Here is a 22461-nt window from a genome sequence, read left to right as displayed (position 1 = left end):
CTTTAAGTTGAAGTAAAAAGGTTTGAACTGCTTGATGTCATGATCTAGATGTTGTGCATCTGCATCATTATCTTGCAGTTCTGTGCTTTTGAATGTGCAGCTAGGATCAGCCTGACACTCCCAAGTGCTCTGGTTACATTGCCAATGCCATTTTGCATTCATGATGCACATAAGCGGTTTTGTGCCACTCTGTATTGGAGCCTTGCTTATTTCTTACTTTGACCATTTTGTGCAATAAGATGTTTTAGTTATTTAGCTTTTATATCCATCAGTTATCATGTTGAAGTGCTGCACGACTAGTTCAAATATCTGACCGACTTGTCGATTGTGAAAATTGTTATTTATACACAGCCCTAGTTACAATACAGTCCTATTGTAGCTAAATATGCAGAGACCACTGGAAGACAGTCGTAGGTTAATTGCCTCAAACTGAACACTGTCTCTGTGGCACTATAAAATATTTGACACTAACCCAACCAATGGTGAGCTTGAGGTGGGACTATCTGTTTGTCCTATCAACGGTAAATAATTTGAGGTGTCATTCATGTCCATAGCACAACAAGTGCACAAATTGAAACTCTTATATTTAGAAAACTCACTAATCCAAAGAAGTATTAAAAGAAGTATAAGCAATAGTAATAGTGATGCTTGCCTGAGCAACCCCATTCATAATGGGGAGGTAGTCGTCTTTTAACTGAACTCTAGACTAGTGTTGGAACATGTCAGATAACAAAGTCATGCTGTAATTCAACAGGGTTTTTGCTGAGGTACTTTTACTCTCAAGGGGGTGGGTGGGCATTCTCTCTCTCTCGCTCAGTACAGCCCTCCAAAATTAGACTGGGCAACTGAAGAAGCCAACTTGCCTCTGCGGTCTGGGGTTGTGACCGCGCTAATCCTGTTGACTCATTACAGTCTGACAGGCTAACTTTCACCATTCTGACCAGGATCACCATCACACAGGAAACTTGCTTAACTCATCTGTACGCTCTTCCTCTCCAGCTGTATGATTTTTCATCTGCATTCCATTTCACATGATTAAAGGTAGAGTACAAAATGTTTAATATAGGCCTGGAAATACTGGTTGGTGGTGACTTGTTTTGATGTCAATTTTAATGAATTTTTTTTTTTATCCATTTTTACATTCACATCCATTTTAATGGATCAATTTTAATGTCAATCTTTATTGGTTCTTTTGAGCAAGTTAATTAAAATTTAGTTCATTTCAGGATTTTTATGTCCGTTCGTATTGTCCGTTCGAATAATTTGTCACAATTTACACGCAGACTACGTAATCTGCTAATAGAGAGCGGCGGAAGTGCAACTCTGTGCACATCGTAAATAGGTCATTCCTACAATTGTGACATTCCGGCTTTGCCACTTTTGAAAAATAAAACATACTTTTACAAGTATCTTTATGTTTCATCATTACAGGGACTTGTTAAATATTGTATTAGTCATACTGTTCAAGCTAAATTACCAAAAATATGTCAGAAATCGAATCATTTATTTTTGTCAAAGATGTTTGACATACAGTTTTTGGGACATAGGGAAATGACACTTTTCAATTTTTTAAACAATAACTTTTAAGCTAACTGAAGTGTGCAACATTATAAAACATTTTTATTCTTTTTAACAAGCCTATTAAAATTGTAATCGGGTGAAATGAAACAATATAAATACTACACACTCTTGTACTGGGGACTTAATGTCACCGAATTGTAGGAATGACCCATTTATACAGGCGCTCCTGTGTGAGACACTGCTTTAACATTGAAAAAGAGCTCGAACAGATCCAAAAACGCATTCAGTGTGAAGCCGTCCATGTTAAAACAGCTGAAATCTCACACAACTCATGCAAAAGTTGTGTTTCAGGTCAATTTCTCTTGATTTGTGAAACATTCTCAGCAGTTTGGGTGTGTGACACTATAATGACATCACATATGGATTTCATACAGAATGCAATATTTTTCCATAATTATGGGACGATTCCTTATTTTACAGGATGTTTGGCATATTTTGTTAGTTCATTTGACCTGATACTATTGCTTCAGCATGAGGGTGAATTCCCTCAGCCCGTACTTAAGAGGAGGGGCAAAAGTATATGTTTGGCAATGAAATAGCTAGCACTTTAAACAGAGAGGACTAGCGAGTAAAACCTAGTGAATGTGTTTTGAGACGACCACCCTGCTGCAAAACATATGTCTTGTAAAGACACACTGTTCGTCCATGCCCATGAGGAAGCCATGCCTTTAGTTGAGTGTGCTTTAACACCAATTGAGAATATCTTACCCTGTGATTCGTAAGCCAGGGCAATGGCATCAACGATCCAGTGAGAGACTTTGCTTGGAGACAGACATTCCTTTCGGGCATCCTCCATAGCACACTAAAGAGCTGATCAGACAGTCTGATCTGGCAGGTGCACTCAACGTATGCGTGTAGCGCCTGCTTGGGGCATAACAAATGCAAGGATTGTTCCTCATCTGAATTAAATGGAGGAGGGAAGAAAGCTTGAAGGTGAAACACCTGCGCACTGAAGGGTGTGGTTAGATCCTTAGGCACATAGCCTTTTCTGGGTTTGACAGTGACTTTTGAAAAAACGGGGCCAAACTCCAGATATGAATTGTCAATTGATAGTGAATGTAAGTCACTGACCCATTTTACTGAGTTCAGTTCTAGTGTTTAGCATACTCTGTTCAGGGGCCACACATAGAGGTTCCACAGCTTGGGCTGGGGATGCCAGATTGTGCCTTGCACCTGAGAGAGTAGATCTTTCCTCAGCTGTATTTCCCATGGCAAGCTGTAAAACATCTCTATCATTTCCGGAAACCATGGCTGATTGGGCCATTTTGGCACAATTAACAGAACTGTTTTCATGTTTACTTGGATGACAGAATGAAGGAGGTGCACCGGGGGAAGCGCATACTTTTGCTGGCCATACGTGGGTCAGCATGTCATGGCTATATACATAAGCCATTACTGTTTCGTTGTCTAAACGTATATCAGAATGGAATGCTCTCAAAGTTAGAAAGACAGCCAGTAGCTCTAGGCAGTTAACATGTCATAGCCGTTTCGCACCTGTTTCCAGGTGTCGAAAGTCGGCCGTCCATTACACATCACGCCCCAACCTGTGTTGGATGCATTTGTGGTCAGCACTTTCTTTTGGAAATCTTGACCCAGCATAACACCATGTTGGTAGAAGGCTGGCGCTGTCCATGGTGCTAGAGCAGCCAGACAGTGGCGAGTTACCATGATGTACATGAAACTAAATCAGACACAGAAGGATGGTCTGTACCACTTGTAAATAGGAGATTTACTGGCTAGGGAAAAGTGTGCTTTTCACCATTTGAAATTAGACCAGATTTTCCATGTGGCACAGCAAGTCTATGTGTTTGCTCAGTAGTGCCTCTGATTGGCTAGTAATAACCAATGGTTAAGGTAATTCAAAATACACACACACACACACACACACACACACACACCATTCATTTTCAATGGGGCAAGTGCTGCATCGATATATTTCGTGAATGTAGGACATTAAATTGATACACAGTTCCCTCGAACGACAATCTAAAAAGCCACCTGTAGCAGTGCAATTAGTACATGAAGTACATGTCCTTCAGATCTATTGACGCAAATCAGTTTTGAGGACAGTTGTGTGATAAGATCTGTTTCTGAGTTAACATGTTGAATGGGCACATCTGGAGCGTGCGATTTAAGTGTCTCAGAACTAGAATGGGCCAAAGCCCGCTGTCCATCTCCAGAACAAGGAATTAATAGCTGTAAATTCCGCTTTCATCAAGGTGAGATTGTGTAGATTCCTCTGGAGGATACCAATCGATATCGAGCTCATCACCATTCATCAAGGTGAGATTGTGTAGATTCCTCTGGAGGAGACCAATCGATATCGAGCTCTTCGACCACCCTTGAAAGGATGCGAAGCGATTAGTTGCATGTATACACTCCTCGCCCTCACTGGAGGGAGGGGCAGTATTATCATCCACTGACCTCTCGCCTTTTGCAGCGAGAGACATGACAACATCATCCCCAGCGCCATAACCACCGAACAAGACGAGGCCGAACTCGTCCCAGACATAATGTATCGCCATAGACGCATTACATGGAGATTGAGGGGCTCACAGGGCATGTGCCGGCACGAGGTCCTCCTCAAATTCATCCTGCTCGCACGAGAAGTGATACGAGATACGAAAACAAATGCATGATCATATGTTCACATGATTATGCATTTCAGAATATGATGTGTATGGTTTTAATCAACTAAAGACATTAGATATTTTATTGGTTACAATATGAAAAAGTACCTCCAACTGAAAAATCTACCTATTTGCCTACCTATTTATCTGTCCAAGAGAATTGCCAATTTCTCTCCAACTCTTCTCTTTCTCCACCCAGTTGTGGTACAGTTCAGATGAAACATCAAATCTGGTGCTTCTGCCAATGTTCCACAAATTTTTCCTCATTTCTTCGGTCCAATGAGACTTGCTTGATACCGCAGCCATGCTAGTTGATGTACTGTTGCAGGTTCATCAGGACTCCTCCCACTGGAACTTCCAGTGCCCCGTTTCTTGCTCGTTGGCTGTAGGTCAGCGCTGCAGTTGTATTCAGTCAAAACACATTTCACCTTGCGCGATTTGGAATCGCAGACAGGTCCAGATATTTAACATTCTAGATATCACGCTGACATCGACGACGAGTCGGCGCTTCTCTCAGATCACATCTTTGAGAATTCATACGTTGCGTTCGTCACTCACTGGAGCAAGCTCCGATTTGCCTATGATTTTGGGCTTTTGTTGGAGATTTCCACAAAACTGTCTGCGAGTGAATATCGGGCCTAAAATCGTGTAGTGTAAACTCTGCATTAAGGCCTGACATCTTTAAAAAGACGTGAACATGTAAGTGACATGTAGGCGACTCTTTTAGATATATATATATATATATATATATACACATATACAATATACAATTGCTTCATAAGGATACACAATTCCAGGATGCTGAAGCGGCACGTTCACCAGCGAAGCGGCAAGGTGGAGGGATGTTCGCTGGAACACTGCAGGGGAGTGGAGAGTCTTCTCGTTGCCTTGAGGATTCCGCCTCTGACTTGTATAGTTGACGGCGAAGCAGTACAGGGCTTCTAGATGAGAGATAAATCTCTGTCTTGAAGGAAAAAAGTCTGAGGAATGGTGTTCGCAAACCTGCATTTATAGCGGACAACTTCACGCCAAAAAAGTTTGTGTGGAAGGACACTCCCCATACAGTGACGTGCGGTGATGTCTCAAAGAAGCTAGGCACTGAGTTATGAAAGCCAGATTACCTGATTTATTGTTTAAGCTAATAATACGTAATAACAGTGAATGTTACGCACAAGCGCGGCATGTCAAGAAATGTACAAATCAGGATGTATATCGTGTACTCTCTCTCTCACACACACACACACACACACACACACACACACACAAGCGCGTAAACAGTGAACGTTACGCACAAGCGCGGCATATCAAGAAATGTACAAATCAGGACGTATATCGTGTTCTCTCTCTCACGCACACACACACACGCACACACAAGCGCGTAAACAGTGAACGTTACGCATTTATCAGATCCTTCAAAACCTCTCGGTTTTCCTTTACCTTTTCATTGTGGTAGGTTATATTCAGCTTCCTTTGCTCGTCAAGTGCATGGTCGATCCGAGATTTTCCAAAGGTTTTCAGTGTAATTTGACACTGGATGTGAGCTGACGACTTTTCATGCTTGGTTAAAGCTGCGGGCAGGTTGTTCAAATCACAATATCCCGCTGAAGTCCAAACAGTCTGACTGGCGGAAAAAAGCAGGCAGGGATAGCAGTACAGCCGCTGATTGTTAGCACAGCCACATACCAATCAGTTTGAAATGATCGGATAATTTTTGGGCCCTTTTGCTGTACTAGTCCATCTAAGGCTGGCGTAGACCTCCCTCTTGCAATTAACTCATATTTGGAATTAAAATCGAGCTTGGAAAAAATTCTTAATTCCATGATTACGGCCGGTGCTGTCATTTTGATTTTGAATTTGGCGGGGATTAGGCATGTACGCTAGCTGTTGTGTAATGACGTTAGCTACGCAAATGTCCAGGAATATCTCGATTTTAATTGGTCCATGTCTGATACGTAACGGAGATGATTACGGGCATAACATGTTTACGTCAAAAGGCACAGCAGATTTGTGCTTTTTGCCGTACATGTTAAAGAATACAGGATCGAAGTGCGCATGCGCAACATGGGTTTTCCGCTTGTCGTCTGCAATGAATGGACCGTAAAAGCACTGCGTATTCTACCATTTGTTTTAGTTGATTATGCGTAACTGCTACATTTGTCATCATAACGTCTAAACAATTGGAATAACACACATATTGCATATATAAATCACAAGAATAAAAAGTAAAAACACAAATACAAGTATATTATTTAATAAACATTTTATTTTTGAATTTTGGCAGGGTAGGCAGTGCCTAGTTTGCCTTCCCAGACCGCACGTCAGTGTCGCCATATGTGTAAGCACACAAAGTCAAGAGTAGTGAGTTGTAATGGAACTAGCACAACAGTAGATTATGGACTTCTGAAGCAACAAAACAAGTGGGTATACCAATGGTATACACAAATATTAATCCATAGTAGTTGTTATACGCAAACCGCCCTGGGAAAAAAGTAAGCATATGGCATATGCGTATGGCCCCTACTACACCAATGACTTGTGCTATTTCGAGCATGGCACCACAAGACATTTTGTACCAGGTTTGATGTCAATCAAAAAAACAGTGTTTTGTTTTAACACAAGCATGAATGAGATTTGAGAGCTACAGCGTTGGGGAAGATTATGAGTAAAATCAACTTTTATCATATGGACTGCTTTTTTTGGTTCTTTTTGTCTTTTTCTGGAGCTTGGCAGCCCGATTTCACTTTCACTTTCCTCATATGCAAAACAAAAAATATTCTGCTTAATCCTAGTACTCCAGGTACTTGGTACACCAAGATATTTCAAAGAATGCAAAAAAAAAATACAAATAAAATATATATATATATATATATATATATATATATATATATATATATATATATATATATATATTAGCTCAGCTTCTTTAGTTGTCTTGGGTTCTGAAGAAATATGAAACATGGAGATACTGGACTTGAGAATAAGTAATTATTATTTTGTATTCGTACTGAATGCAAACAGGAAGCAAAGTTGATTTACTTCCTACCCAAGCATCACTTCCTCTTTAAGAGTACAGGACATACTTAATATTTGCATCTTCACAGAACTAGTACATACCACTAATTTCTATTGTTGAAATTAAACCATAAAATTAATCTTCGAGAGAAGGCGAAAAGATTAGGCCATCCGACAGACAAAAACATTCTAAAACATGCATATATAATTTGAAATATTGAGGAAAACATGGATGGTAAAACAAGCTTAAGAAAGTATTGAGCACTGCTTTGTGGTTCTGCTTGGCATGCACTTCCTCATATTGTTCATTAAGTTTTTGCATGACCCTTGAAAACTTTAGTTATTTGCTTTTTGGTCATAAGGAGCTTGAAACATGCTGTAATTACATGCATGGTTAAGCAAGAGAGCCTGAACACTTACAACTACTTACAATGTGTTGCATATAATGTTACAGCTGTCATCATTGTGAACCTGTCTGTTAGAGCACATAATCAGCATTTCAAGACTTTTGTTCCTAGTCCAGTTGGCTGCTGCATATTAGCTCTAGTTGTAGATGGCTCCTTGATTCTCTGAGAACAAGGTCAAATTATTTTAACAGCACACCCTTTTTGTGACTCAGCAGGTAAGACTGTTGTGGACAGGTTTGGTATTTAGGTGAAAGATAAATTACCAAGATGTTCCACTTGTCAATTTGTCAGTTTCTTTCCCATTGGGCTTTCCATCAGTTTTTCCCAACACGTGGACAGTCCTCATCTGTTGACAACGCAGTCTTTGTGTGCACGCATCAAACGCATTTGTATTTGCTCACAGTCAAAAGAGTATACTTTGAAAGGCTTTTTAAATTGTAAGTGTTCAACCATAGGGCTGTCAAATTGGCTAAAACACTACATTTGAATTTTTCACTGAAATATGACCAAAATTCAAGACATTATTTAATGTAAGATGAAAAATCGACAAGACATCTGATTTTTAAATCAATTTTGTCTCCTACAGTCACAAGAGGGTGTAACAAATCAAGATAACAAATCAGCACTATTTCATAGCTATTATTAATTGCAAAGAACATATCTGGCTGTTAACAAAAAAGTGTGAAAAGGATTAGTTTACCCCTAAAATGACAATTCTGTCATTATTCACTTGCCAAGGTGTCTTTCTTGAGCAGAACACAAATTCAGATTTCTAGCAAAATGTTTAAGCTCTGTACGTCCTTATAATGTAAGTAAACGGGTGCCATCAGACTGCTGGCTATTTGACGTCCAAAAGGCATATTTAGGCAGCATAAAAGTAATCCACATGTCTCCAGTCGGTCTTCTGAAGCAAATAGGTTTGTGTAAAAAAAAAAAATGTAATCGATAATTAAAACTTTATTACGTTTCCTGCCAGCAGTCAACACATCAGTGACGTAAGTGCGATGGCGCATTCACGCGAGAAGTCGGAAGCGCACGCTTTGTATACACCAGAGGAACGAACATCACGCAAAAGTTAGTTAATTTCAAACAGCATCCCACTTCTGGCCGTGAGCAACGATGTAAAGTTAAAAACGTTTTAATGATCAATTTGTTTCTTACACCAACCTATCGATTTGCTTCAGAAGACATTCATTGATTGACTGGAGTCATGTGGATTACTTTTATGCTGCCTAAATGTGCCTTTTGGACGTCAAATAGCCAGCAGTCTGATGGCACCCGTTTACTTACATTATAAGGACGTACAGAGCTTAAACATTTTGCTAGAAATCTGAATTTGTGTTCTGCAGAAGAAAGACAGTCATACTCATCTGGGATGGCATCAGGGCAAGTGAATAATGAGAGAATTTTCATTTTTGGGTGAACTATTCTTTAAAGTAAATATTCAGTGATTTCACATTCTCAACTCTTAAAGGGGTCATATAATGGTACATGCACTTTTTCAAGTTGATTGTACTGAAATGTGTGTTGGCTGTGCCTGTACACAACCATCCTATTATGATAAAAATCCATCCAGTGTTTTTGTTTTAATCTCCTTATATATTTTCCCCTGCCTCAAATCGAGCCGTTCGACCGTGTGACGTCACACGGTCGGACGCCTCCCAGGATTGTTGATTGACAGCAGTGTTTCAACACAGACCGCCCTCGCTCGTGAGCTGAGCTGTCAATCATAGTCCGTCATCATTGTTGATACATTGGAGCAGAATGGCGCCTAAGCGATTGTGGTGTTCTGGTCTTCGGTGTAATAACGAACACAGCAGTCATTTTGATGTTCCTAAATCTGAACCGCTGAAGACGCAGTGGCTGAGTTTTGTTTACGATGGGAATATTCCCCACGAGCAACGTCAATGCGTTCATGTTTGCGCGAATCATTTTTCACAAGACTGCTTTATAAACGAGGGTCAGTATAAAGCTGGTTTTGCTAAGAAGCTGCTGCTGAAAAAAGATTCGGTACCAACTATTTATATTCCCTCTGCACCTCCAGAAGAAGTAAGTGTAACGTTTTAGTAACCTTTATATTAATCTTTGCAAATCACTAACCCTAACGGAGAGGCGGGGTGACCAAAGCTCATTATCATTTAAAGTCATATGCTCTGAAACGGCGTGCTGAAAACAGAGCTGTTTTGAGCAGGTAAAATTAGTGTTTTCTTAAAATACTAATGAGAATTTTTAATAAAAATATATTACAAAGTTTTCATTTAGACCCTAAAGATTCATATTAACTTGTACAAAAATGGCATTATATGACCCATTTAAGTAAAAAAGTTAAATTGGAAAAGAAACACTTCAATAGATGGTTCTATGTTAACTTAGTAGCCTATACTATAACGTGTACTACCACAGACTCAAGCTTCACAAAACCTGTTTAATTAATGTTTTTCATTAAATACAATTGTATGTATGTACTTGATGCTTACACAGCTATATGCTTATTAGAGTTGCCGCCAAAGACCTCCACCTAATTGAGTTTCTTTTGCTATGAAAGCATGCGCTAGATGGACTGTTGTGTCATGTTTCACTGTTTTTTCAGCATCTCATGCAGGAATGATGTGAACAATTTTAGACACTAGGTGCATTCCAATCCGCAGGGTTCCTATGCAGTGTTCTCAGCTCTGGGAGCACAGGATCTTTTGAAGTTCATTTCACTTGACAAAATTCATTCATTTAGAATACCCTGCAACGTCTTTAAACACGGACAAGGCTTCAGTCGCTTATGGGTTACAAGTGTAGAGAAATATATAAATTTAAATGTATAACAATACATTTTTGTAAGTATACACATGAATGTATTATATATATATATGTATATATGTATATATATATATATGTATATATATATATGTGTGTGTGTACATTTTGTCAATTTAAAAGAAAATTCAGCCTTTCGTGACATCTGCATTCTGTTTTATTTATTGCATTCTGTTTTAGCCGAAGAATGCAATCAGTCTAAAATGTCCATAAGTCATCATCAGAGCTTGGCACACATCCAAAATTGTAATGCTCGTTTCAGCATATGAATGTGCATTTTGTATAAATTCTAATATTCAAATTTCGAAAAATGAAATATACCCAGTCAATTACGCTGCATCCACACTCATCTGTTTTCCTTTAAAAAAAGTTCAGTTCACTTGACATTGCATCACTATGCTGACGCTATGGGGTGTGTCCTTCTGCACGACCTAGTTGAAACCCTTCTACAATAACTGCAGTTCTATGATTGGCTATGGCGTTTAAGCCCCGCCCTTTTTGGCACAAATCTGTCTGGTTTAACAGATGGTAGCAGACCATTCCTCAGAATTTTCTTCCTTCAAGTCAGCAATTCATTTCATGTCTTAGAAGCCCTCTAAATCTGTTGCCGTGGAAATACATGAGCCAGCGGGTACAATTTTTGCAAGTTTAGAACACTCTCCGCTCCACTGCAGTGTTCCGGTGGACATTCTACACCTCACCATTGACGCTTCGTTGGTGAACGCGTCCTCGATTCAGTGACACACCTACTCTATGCAGCACTTTGGCTTGAGTATCCTTTATTGCTATTGCATATTGTGATAATGTGCATATATAAAAGAGCTGATTACGTGTTCTAGTTTGTTTACCTGCCTCTTCTGTGACTCCTGAAGTAAAGTTAGAAGACAGCATATTCAACAGTACAGGAAACTCTTGGCCTAAAATCACAGGATATGGCAGTTTTTTCACTACTGCTACTCACAACACATAAGGTTGCTCTTGAACCACTACCTGCACTTCAACTGTAGGGTAAGTTTGCTCCTCACCATGAATACATCTAATGACAACATTACCATCATTCTCCTCTATGCTTTGGAACTAACTGATATTCTACTAGTGTTTGCATGCTACCTGTGTCCATTAATGCAGTCACATTTTTTCCATTCACCTCTAAATGAACTGTCAGGCTTCCAGGCTGATTCAACACCTTATCTACTCCTGGCTTAGGCACTGAATATATCTGTGACATTTTTGCATGTATCTTGGGACACATCAGCTTCTTATGGTCTTCCTGTCCACAATAATAACAAATGGGCACATTATCAGCCTGATTTGAAGGCCCAAAGGATTGACTCTATCCCACCTTATGCTCTTACTAGAGTGATTAGATTTACAGTCAGATTGACTCAATGTTGAGTTCTGTACAGCCCTTTTGGACAACACTCCAAGCCTGTGATCGGGACCGAGCAGCTACAAAAACATCCGCCAGGGATGCGGCCTCGATAGCTGTACTAGGGTTACGTTCTCTTACCCATACCTGCAATTCGGGAGAAAGCGTTCTCAAATACTGCTCTAAAATAATTACTTCCCCCACAGCTTCTACAGTCTTCCCCTTTGGCTGCACCCATTTTTCATGTTATACATAAAGTTCTACTGGAGTTTTATCTGGCTCGACTTCAAGTGATCTGAACATTTGATGGTAAGTTTCAGGATTAATGGCATACTTATTTAAGATGGCAACTTTGAATTTTTCATAGTCTAAGGACTCCTCAATGACCATGTGCCCATAGGCATTTCTAGACTTACCTGTCAATAAAGGAACTTACCTAAGGTCCCAGTCACATCTTGACCACTTACAGGCCAGTGCAGTTCTTTCAAACTTGGTGAGATAATGTTCAGTGTTATCTGAATATTGAAATTTTTGCAATTTAGGCTCAATTGTACCTCAAGGAAGTCCCGGGACCAGTGCCATAGAAACATTGGACATGTTTTCAGGCATCTCTGAGGGAAATATCAGGATCAATCAAACCTCCAGGCTCAGGGGTGGTCAGTGTATGAGGAGTTAAAAAAGTAAACGTTCAATCATAAAAACACATTTATTTTTAAAATATCTAAAAATAGCTACTACTTAGAATTTTTGTCCAGTATGTGGCGCTGTTCTGAAACTGCTCAGGTAGAATCTGGGCGTGATAGTTATCATGCAGGAAAGCATTCAAGAGTTAGAAGTCCTGACCACTAGGGGGCAGTGTGCCAAAACACTGCAGGTAACCTCAGGGCCTAATGGTGATGACACGTACCGAGTTTCGGAATGCTACTGTACTTCAGTAATTATCTTCTTGATTAGTTGACTAGCCCCCTCTTAAACACATGGTCATCAATTGCAACATAGCCAGCCTACCACCTCATACACAATTTATTAGCTACAGACCGTGACATACTGTGATCTACTTAGAAAGATTGTATTTACTAACATTCCCCACGTTCCCTTTCCTCCTTGGTTGGGGTTAAAACTTCCTGATGGAGGAATTCTAAAAAGATGTCTTTCTGGCAGTATCCTAAACGAACAGCAACCACAGAAACTGAATTTGAACCACTGACCCTTTGCACACAAGTCAGTGTCTCTACCAAGTGAGCTATTCAAACTACTGCTTATAATTTGAAATTCCATTTCTGCATAAAAAGGAAAATGCTTCTCCTGGCGGCAGTTTCTCTTTGCATTAACTTAATTGTCAGGTCATTTTGGAGCAAGTGATCTAAGGTTGCCATTGCACATGGCACCATACTGGAGTAGCCGATAGTGTGGACGAATGCGCATAAAACTTGCTTTTTTTTCGAAATACATTATTTCCCCAACAGAGTGCCGCATATAAAGTCCATAAGTTAACATGGCATTCATTTAAATACACATTAAATATGTGCAACAGTTGTCAATTGCTCTTCTATGCATGTTTAAAGGTATAAGTAAAAGTCCAAATTTGACATGCACTACAGAGATTTGAACTCAGACTTTGTGCTTTTTAAGCCAGGACACTACCGCTAAGCTGATGCTACCACTTAAGATCCTTGAAACCTTCTCCATTTTTGGTAACTAAAAAGAAATCTGAGACCAGTTTATTAGCTTGGGTCAGATTTGGCTCTATTTCCATCATCTTTTCACATATCAAGGTGAAATTTTGCATAGTACTTCAGATTGATGTCATCTTGAAGCCTGTTAGGTTGGAAAAAACATTAGTCAAAATGATCTTCTTGTGTGTGGAGGATGTGTTCCAACTCATCAACTATTTCAGCTTCAGTTACTGGCTGAATGTGGGTCTGTGTGTGCCAGGACTCATTTACCTGCACAGACCGGTCATGGTAACTGGATCCATACAACACTTTGTGTTTGTTGATGATTCTGTCTTTTCTATATCAGCTGACGTTGTTCTTCCCATTCATCTACTGCATATGCAGTCTGTTTCTTATGATTGTTCCTCTGTACAGCAACACTATTAGCTCCCTCATAGGAGTGGCCATCTCACTGTCTGGAGTGCCATTCTGTTTCCTGTGTATTTACCTTCCTGAAGAGAAAAGACCCAAGTGGATCAGTAAAGATAATGGTGAGAATTTTAGGTTTTTAAGGCAAACATCTTTATTGATTTTTCTTATTGGGTTAGGCATTTGAACAAAGACTCATCCCTACACTGTTTGTGCTACAATCATGAATTATACCGTGTGTTCAGGAGAAGTTTGCTATTACTTTGTTTTATTGATCAAACTCAAAATGTTTGCCTAGTGAACAATAGCACTACATTGAAAGAGAGATCCTAGCCAGTAGGCTATGTTCACATTGCAAGCCTTAGTGCTCAATTCTGATTTATTGTACAGATCATGGTCCTGAACTGACCTGCATGTGCAAAAGAACAAAAACAAAGATGGCAGCATGCTGTCATACAGAAGTAAGCATGGAGGCCACTGAAGTCGGCATTTACGTGTTCATTTATAAAATGATGTACAGCAGAAGCCAGTGAATTTGTGAGCAGGTGATAAGGAGGATGAGGAGAAAGAGAGCAACATGTTCACTATGCTCTCAAACACAGACCGGTTACGATACGACCCCTGAAGTTTTGCTTGTATTTGGGGTCACCCCAAATAGTTATGAGTTCTAACACCTCACTGCCCTTCCACTGACTACCTTCGCAACTGTCTATTTACAGAGTGACCAAAGAACTACTGGTATGTAAAATCTTTGTAGTGACTCCCGCCAGCGCAGCATTGTGACGAATGTTGAGAGTGACGTGAAAGTCGCATATAAATTCCAAAATGATTTTTCAGACTGAGGTCGCATTGCAAAACATCAGACCTGTATCTGATTTTGGACCATTCATATGAAAGTGGCCCAAATCTGAATCGAAAAGATGTTTTTGCTTTGTGTTTTTTTTTTATTATGTTTTGATTTTTAATTGTTGTTTTTTTGTTTGTTTTTTTTATTGTTGTTTTTTGATTTGTGTTTTTGTTTTGTTTGATTTTTTTTTATTGTTGTTGTTTTTTGCTGCTTTTGTTTTTGTTTTTGTTTTGTTTTGTTTTGATTTTTTTGTGCATTTTTGTTTTGTGTTTTTGTTTTGTTTGTTGTTTTGGGGATTAAGTTGAAGTCCTTGAAAGGAAACTAGGCAGCTCTTTCAAGTGGTGTTGTGTTGTCCCATTTTAAATAAATAAATTAAAATTCTCAGTAACTCATGTGGTAAAATAATTACAACCAGAGCAGCCACATCTCCACCACAACAATCACAAGATTATTGTTCATGAAAGTGCACTGTTCTGCTTAGATTATTGCAATTATGTGTGCACAAAGTATTGTGGTCTAGACCTCAAAGTCATTATCAGAAGTGTTTTATTGGGGAGTAAAAATGTTAGTCACAAAGCTTTAAATTTTAACTTTAACAAAATGTTCTAGTCTTGAAGAAGGAAGGCTATGTGACCTACTGACATATTCACAGTAGTGCAGCACATCTCCTAAATACTCTTCTTACTCAAGCCTTGAATGGCCTCTAACTCCTTTCTCCTCTCTCTCTCTCTCTCTCTCTCTCTCTCTCTCTCTCTCTCTCTCTCTCTCTCTCTCTCAATAAATAAATAGATAAAAAAGAAAGAGAGGGAAACTATTTGTCAAAACCAAAAATATCACTGCTTAAACTTTCAATTAATATCTCATAGAGATGTAATTCTTCTGATATTCTGTCATTGAATGCAAAACAATTTTTTTTAAACCATGACTGTTCATGATGACCATGTCTGAACTTAGTAACTTGAAAGTAGTCCATGCAACCTGCATCCTAACCTTGTTCTTTTGTTGTATGTGAAAGAGCTGTGTGAAGGAGATTTCTTTATTTTATTCCAAAAATAACACCATATGGATTTAGAATGAGGATGAGTAATATTAAGACAGAATTTTCATTTGTGGGTGAACTATTCCCTTAAGGATTACCAAGTCTCATGTCTTTGTATGACTGACTGCGAATCAAAACGAATCATTAAGTTCACCACGTGCACAGACAACATGACATGTTTTATTCTTTCAAGGCCTGAATCAACCTCCTTGTATGCTGTTGAAAGAAAAGGACTGTGCTTAATGAAACAGTGAGACATTGTAACTGCTTTCAGTATGAGTTTGAAAGGAAAAACAGGGCCAAGGAATTGGGAAATACTGGCAAATGGACAAGTGGAAAAGAAATCCGAACATTTTGAAACAGAACAATATTTATGTTCTTTTTTAATTTAAATCTACATTTTAACTTTCAAATGTGAAAGAAGAACTAAACAGGCTGAAAGAAAGTTGAGATGTAAAGTTTAAAAAAAAGGACTTAAATTTTGATCTGTTTCTCACCCACACCTATTATATCCCTTCTGAAGATGTGAATTTAATCACTGGATTACTTTTATGTTTCCTTTATGTGATTTTTGGAGCTACAAATGTCTTATCACCATTCACTTGTATTGTATGGACCTACAGAGCTACAATATCCTTCTAAAAATCTTCATTTGTGTTCAGCTGAAGAAATAAAGTCACATCTGGGATGGCATGAGCGTGAGTAATTAATTAGAGAATTTTAATTTTGGGGTGAACTATCTCTTTAACACAGGGATTTTTTATGTTTGTTTTAATTGATAGTGTACATTTAATACATTTATTACTGGCATTGTTTGTTATTTTATAGGCTTTTAGCTGAGCCATGTGAATTGTTAAAGGAACTAAACTTGTCTTTTCTTTCTTCCAGAAAGACTGAGAATATAATAATTAATGTGAATAAAGTGAGAGAACAGTTTCCTTTGGTGCATGCCCCGTTCTAAGGTTCAGCGCTCAGATCCTGCCGGTAGATGATGACAGCGGGGAGAAGAGCTTACCCCTTACAGCAGGATGGAACCTACAATTGTGGTGGTGGAGGGTGAAAACGTGATGTTTTATAATGAAGTGATGAGGGAAAGCTGTGCAGTTTATGAAGCATAGACTGGATTTTTGATTGGATGAGATGCTTAAATTGAATGAATGATGTGAAACTTACTGCTAGTCTTCCTGGCAGAACTTAGACTTCCATATCTTGAGTGGCCACTGATATGGCTGGAGTCTTCATCTCATGTTAGAGTATGTCCTCTAAAACATATTTGGCATAGGTCTGAAAAGGCATTTATCTGTGTGTATAGCATAAATAAAGGCATATCATATCACTAAATTTACTCATTGTTAATACTAATCAGATTACAGGCACTCAAACAGAAAAACAACACATTTCCAATCACCAGATCAATGAACTTAATGCATATATTTTCATCCAGGCATATATGAGCAGGGCAGGATACACATATAATCCTCAGACACATGACATGGCCTTTGCTAATCAATGCTGTGGTACTCCTTCCTCTCTGACCCCACATGACAAGAGCTCTGCTGCTGCATTATACATGTACATCAGAGCCCCAGTATAAAGCCCCTTATCCCAGCACATCTCTGTCTCTTCACTGACAGAAGAAGAACACCGGTCAACATGCATACAAGAACCTGGCTGCTGACTCTCACGCTGACCCTCGGCATCTCTTTGGTTGCAACTGCAGACCCGCTCCACGCTCAGTGCAAGGTCATATGGTAAGATGCTCTTTGACTGGAAATGTGGCTAGTTTAATTGGGTAGTTGTGTCAGATGGTGGGAATGTGTTTTGCACTTATAGAGGTGTAATGAACTTTACGCATTCTGTATTGGGTACGTGATTCTGTCTAAATCTAAGGAGAGAACTGTGATGCGCAATGCACTCACTGTATGCGCACATGTAAATCAATCCTCTACCTCTTTCTAAAATAACGTACTTTTTTTACTTGAAAAAACCTGTCTAATTTATGGGCCTCATTTCGTGTGTGTGTGTGAGAAAGCTCCCTTTCAAGCAGAAATGCTGGACAAATTGGCAATAACCTGAAATTTGCACATACTAGGGCATCCCTGCATACACGTGCCATAACTGATAATACTGAAGAGTGGATAAGGGTTGATTTATATTGACTAATATTTACATTATAGTGTTTCCTTACACCTACATATCAAAGCATGTGACAAAATGTATTTCTGAACATGTTCTATGATCACTTTGGAAAACTGTTGCTTTTTCTTTAAAAATGTTCTAACAATATGATGTACACATAATATAGCTTTAGCGGTTTTTAAATTATCAGTTATATACAGCCGTAAAATCGGTGCACTTTTAGTTAAACTCTAAAGAACCTCTAAAAAATAAAATACTATTTTCCAACACATTCGGGCCCACATACCACATTTCCATGTTATTGTCTTCTAAGATATTGCTTTTATTTTCAATTTTACAGCTTGTAGAAATGATGAAAATAACATTGAAAAGACATAAAAAATGTCTAATTAATTATAAAGAATAAATTATCAAATTAATAAAATAATTTACTTTATTATTATTATTATTATTTATTTATTTATTTGACAAAATTACCAAAGGCATTTCAAAATGTCAAAGCTTTATGCTAAACATAGGAGCAAAACAAAAGAAAATGTTACAACTATCTCTGCTCTTGTGTTGATATTAGTATGTGGGATTAAAAAAAACGTAATACATGGTGTCATTAACACTCTTAAAACAAGCTTCTGATAAAGCTGCAGAAAATGTCTCCTCCGAGACGAATCAAAAACTTGTGACCAGCACCACAAGGGCATTATACTTCATCTCTGTCGTCCATCATGCAAATAAGTCACAGTGACAAATGACCCTCTACATACTAACAGTTTTGTAAAAGCTCTTACCATTAGATATGCATGATGCAATTCCATGTCATTGAATCTGTACCATTAGTCATACACCAGATCCATGGGACAGTAAGTTTTGTTTCAACTCAACTTTATTTATATCACTGTGAAACAGAGCAAAATTTCCCAACCTTTTTGTCTTATGTACCCCCACAGTCCCACCAGTAAGGGTCAAGAACCCCTTCATCAACACCAAACAAGAAATGTGTTTCTTTTAATACATGTTATTATTGATATCATTTAGCATTCTCTTATTCATTCTTAGGCTGTTTGGGATCCCATGCCGGGATGTTTTTATTGCTCTGGTGAATCAGATCAAGGCCTGGAGAGGTGTGTCCGGCTGCATCAATGGTGGAGAGAGATGCTTGTATGAGGTGAAGGATCTACACTTGAGTGCTATAGCAGGTATTATAATTGAGATGAGGTTTAATTATGCTTGTAATGAACTGTTGTCTTCTTCAGCTGGTTTCTGCCACACCCTTCCTCATCACAGCCAAACACACCTTGAGACAGTCGAAGCGTGTGGAGGATCTGAGCTTTCAGCTTGTGCCCACTGAAGCATATTCAGTCTGCAGAGTCACGGTAAAAACCTCTGCTACCAATATTTCCTTTAATAATGTCAAAGTGTATTGACTCTGTTTTTTTACATTAGAAAAAAATTGTTATCTGTTATGTATTTTCATTACTGCTGAGTAGTTTTAGAGCTATTCCCTCTGAATTGTTCTCTCATTATTGCTACTGCGACAGGGACTTTCTCTTTCTGAAACATGGGCCATACTGGCAGACAATGGCACAAACTACTGTACCCTCTACAACCTGATTGCGGGTAAGACTCAATGTTTCCTGATACATCTGAAGGCATATGGAAACATCTGACCCTATGTAGATAGAATGAAAGCGCTATGATCGCATTTATAAACGTGGCTTTTTCTTTTCAATTCCATCTATGCTGTATAAAGTGTTTTGTGTGAATTTGCAGGTAGCGGGCTGGTGGATGTTGCCGGTTATAAGGAGTACACAAATGAATGGATTTGTCTGGAGCACTGGACTGCCAACTGCACTATCTACTGATGACATCTGTTGACATTTGATAAGGAATAGTTCACCCAAAAATGAAATTCTGTCATTTTTGACTCATCCTCATGTCGTTCCAAACCCATTTTACCCTTTTTTTGCAGAACACAAAAGGAGATATTTTAAAGAATGTCGCAATCACTCGTTTCCATACAATAGCAGTTGATGGTGACTTAATTTAAAGCTTAAAAAAGCACCCAAATGGATCATGACCATAGTCCATGCAACTTGTTCGTCATATTCCAAGTCTTCTGAAGGCATACGATGACTTTGTATGATGAACAGTCTGCAATTTAACACATTATTCACTCTCAAATCAAATCAAGTTAAATCAAATTGTTGATCAACTGTTACAAACAGGGCCCAAATGAAATCTGGCAATAAATCAATAACATCAATCCTCATTGGTTCTTGTGTCGTGACGTCATTGAGGTTTGATGTTATCAATAATGCCAGGCTTTCCATTTTTGGGTGAACTATTCCTTTGATATAGTTCTTAGATATAGTTTGACATAATTTACTGAAAAGCCCATGGAGCATCTATGAACTTCCTTCAGTACACATTTGCCAAGAGTGATTTTAGATTGTATTTCTGCAGGCACTGATAGTTTACTTTTATGTAGTAATTCATTAATGGTTGGCAAAATCACAATGTTCAAAACCAACATGTATTTTAGATGAAATGGGAAAAAATAAACAGTTAAAACAGTAACTGAAGTTACTCACTGAATAAATGGTCCGCACTTATATAGTGCCTATTTAACCTTAACGGTATTCAAATCGCTTTACCCTGTGACTCATTCACACACACACTCATACACCAATGGCGGCAGAGCTGTCATGCAATGTGCTAGCCTGCCATTGGGAGAAACTTGGGGTTCAGTGTCTTGCCCAAGGACACTTCGGCATGTGGAGTCGTGTGGGCCAGGAAGTCGTGTGGGCCACCAACCCTGCGTTTGGTGTCCGAACCGCTCTACCACCTGAGCCACAGCCGTGGTGTTTTCATTCCAAATATAAGACGCATTGTCACGGAAATTATATAAATAGTGGATTTTCAAATGCATTTTCAGTAAAAATGGGTGAAAAATTAATCAAGACTTACATTGAAGAAAATAACCCACTGTATAAACACCCACCAACAATATCTAGGACAAAAAATTTATGGAAACTTGGGGGTGGGCTCTTTTGATGTGGGCCAGTAAGCAACCACCTAGAAAATACCCAGAAAACCTAGCAACTACAGGGCAACACCCTAGCAACAAACTATCCTTACATTTTGGCAGCGACATTCACAAGCACTGTTTTCAGTTAAATGAAAAAACCCAGTTTGTTGGGAATTCACAATAAAACACACTGTTCAAATTATGGGAACAAAAGTGAGAACGATTTAATGAATCCACAGAATTATTCTAAGTTCAGTCATGAAACTCTACATGGTGCAAACTGATAAGTCCTTTGAACAATAATCTGTCAGCCAGTCAGTATGCATACTCTATGGCCTAAAATGATAGGTCCTTAGACTTGTAATCTGTAAGCAGGGGCGTAACTAGAGGGAGAGCAGGGTGGGCAGCTGTCCTAAGGCCCGGGGTGAGAGGGGGGGCCCGAAAAGGTCGACCAAAAGAAAAAAAATGATGATAATGATGATGATGATAAATTACCAAGTCCCCCAAGGAGAGGGCCCGACAGTTTCTTTGCACTGGGGCCTGCGAGATACAAGTTACATCACTGTCTATAAGCCAATCAACTTACTCTCTCTTTTTCAAATATTTAAGTTGCATGCCACAAGAGTATTTTGTACTCTGAAACCCTCCTCCTCCCTTGCACTACATGTCTAGATCTGCTACTTGGGGATTGTATTTGTGTCTCATTGTGCAGCAGCAGCATGCAGGGGCGGCGTTTGCGTATGGCAGAGTATGGCCATTGCCATACCCTAGCAGTCAGAGTTTAGATAAAACATCAGCTGATGATGATGCTCGTTAAAGATTTTAGGAGGGCTTTTTAACCCCCTAAATTTCCACCCTTCCACCCCCCCGCGTCGCTCAGTCAGTCACTTTTAAAAGTCGAAACCGGCTCCTCCCAGTATTATCTCCGCAGCGTCAGCGTCAGAACAAAAGCAGATGACAACCAACGTGCGTGCATTTATTGATAAATCGTTGATATTATATATCTGTGTAGTTCTTTGTTTGTCATAAATGCAGTTTACATTATATGATGCTGGAGCAATTCAACACGGTTTCCCACTGTAAAATCTGGGCTTATTTACGATAAATAAATTCCTTTCATCCATTGATAATAAATCCGAAGGCAAAACACGTGATAAGTGACCACTCATGATGAGCGCTGCTCTTATGATCTTAACGCCGACTTCTCTGATTGGATCAGAAAAAAACAACAACGTATTTTTATTATTATTTTAACAACGTCTAAAACACAATAGCATATTTTAAATGAACACATAAATGTATGATATATGTTTAGATTATTGCAAAAGTATTATTATTATTTTTTTAAATTGTGGAGTGAGTGTGCGCAGCCGCAGCTATTGCATCACTTAATCGCGCGTCTTTTTGATTAGCCTGTCAGTCATACGGAGTAAACATGAAAAGAAACAGGACGATTCAATCCTCCTTGGATGTTTTTTTTATTGAAGAAATTAAATAAAAAAAACGAGGACTGTAGTGCT

The 22461-nt window shown here is 38.8% G+C and overlaps 1 protein-coding gene across 2 annotated transcripts; it reads left to right on the top strand.

Moving 5' to 3' along the window:
* The first annotated feature begins 917 nt into the window (after positions 1-917).
* Positions 918-20481, top strand: wu:fc46h12 (uncharacterized protein LOC568958 homolog). Of its 2 annotated transcripts, XM_052129152.1 has the most exons (6): positions 918-1041; positions 17412-17528; positions 18970-19078; positions 19167-19286; positions 19452-19530; positions 19684-20481. In XM_052129152.1, exons 2-6 carry the CDS (start codon positions 17431-17433, stop codon positions 19773-19775), a joined length of 498 nt encoding a protein of 165 aa, XP_051985112.1. In that variant the 5' UTR covers positions 918-1041; positions 17412-17430; the 3' UTR covers positions 19776-20481. The 2 variants fall into 2 exon arrangements, with proteins under 2 accessions (XP_051985112.1, XP_051985111.1); XM_052129151.1 differs by lacking the exon at positions 918-1041 and having other exon boundaries at positions 16173-17528.
* The last annotated feature ends 1980 nt before the right edge of the window (positions 20482-22461 follow it).

The sequence above is a fragment of the Xyrauchen texanus genome, chromosome 6, assembly GCF_025860055.1.
Source record: "Xyrauchen texanus isolate HMW12.3.18 chromosome 6, RBS_HiC_50CHRs, whole genome shotgun sequence".
Classification (NCBI taxonomy): Eukaryota; Metazoa; Chordata; class Actinopteri; order Cypriniformes; family Catostomidae; genus Xyrauchen; species Xyrauchen texanus.
Note: the sequence above shows the minus strand (reverse complement) of the source record. Positions and strands in the feature narration are given on the sequence as shown.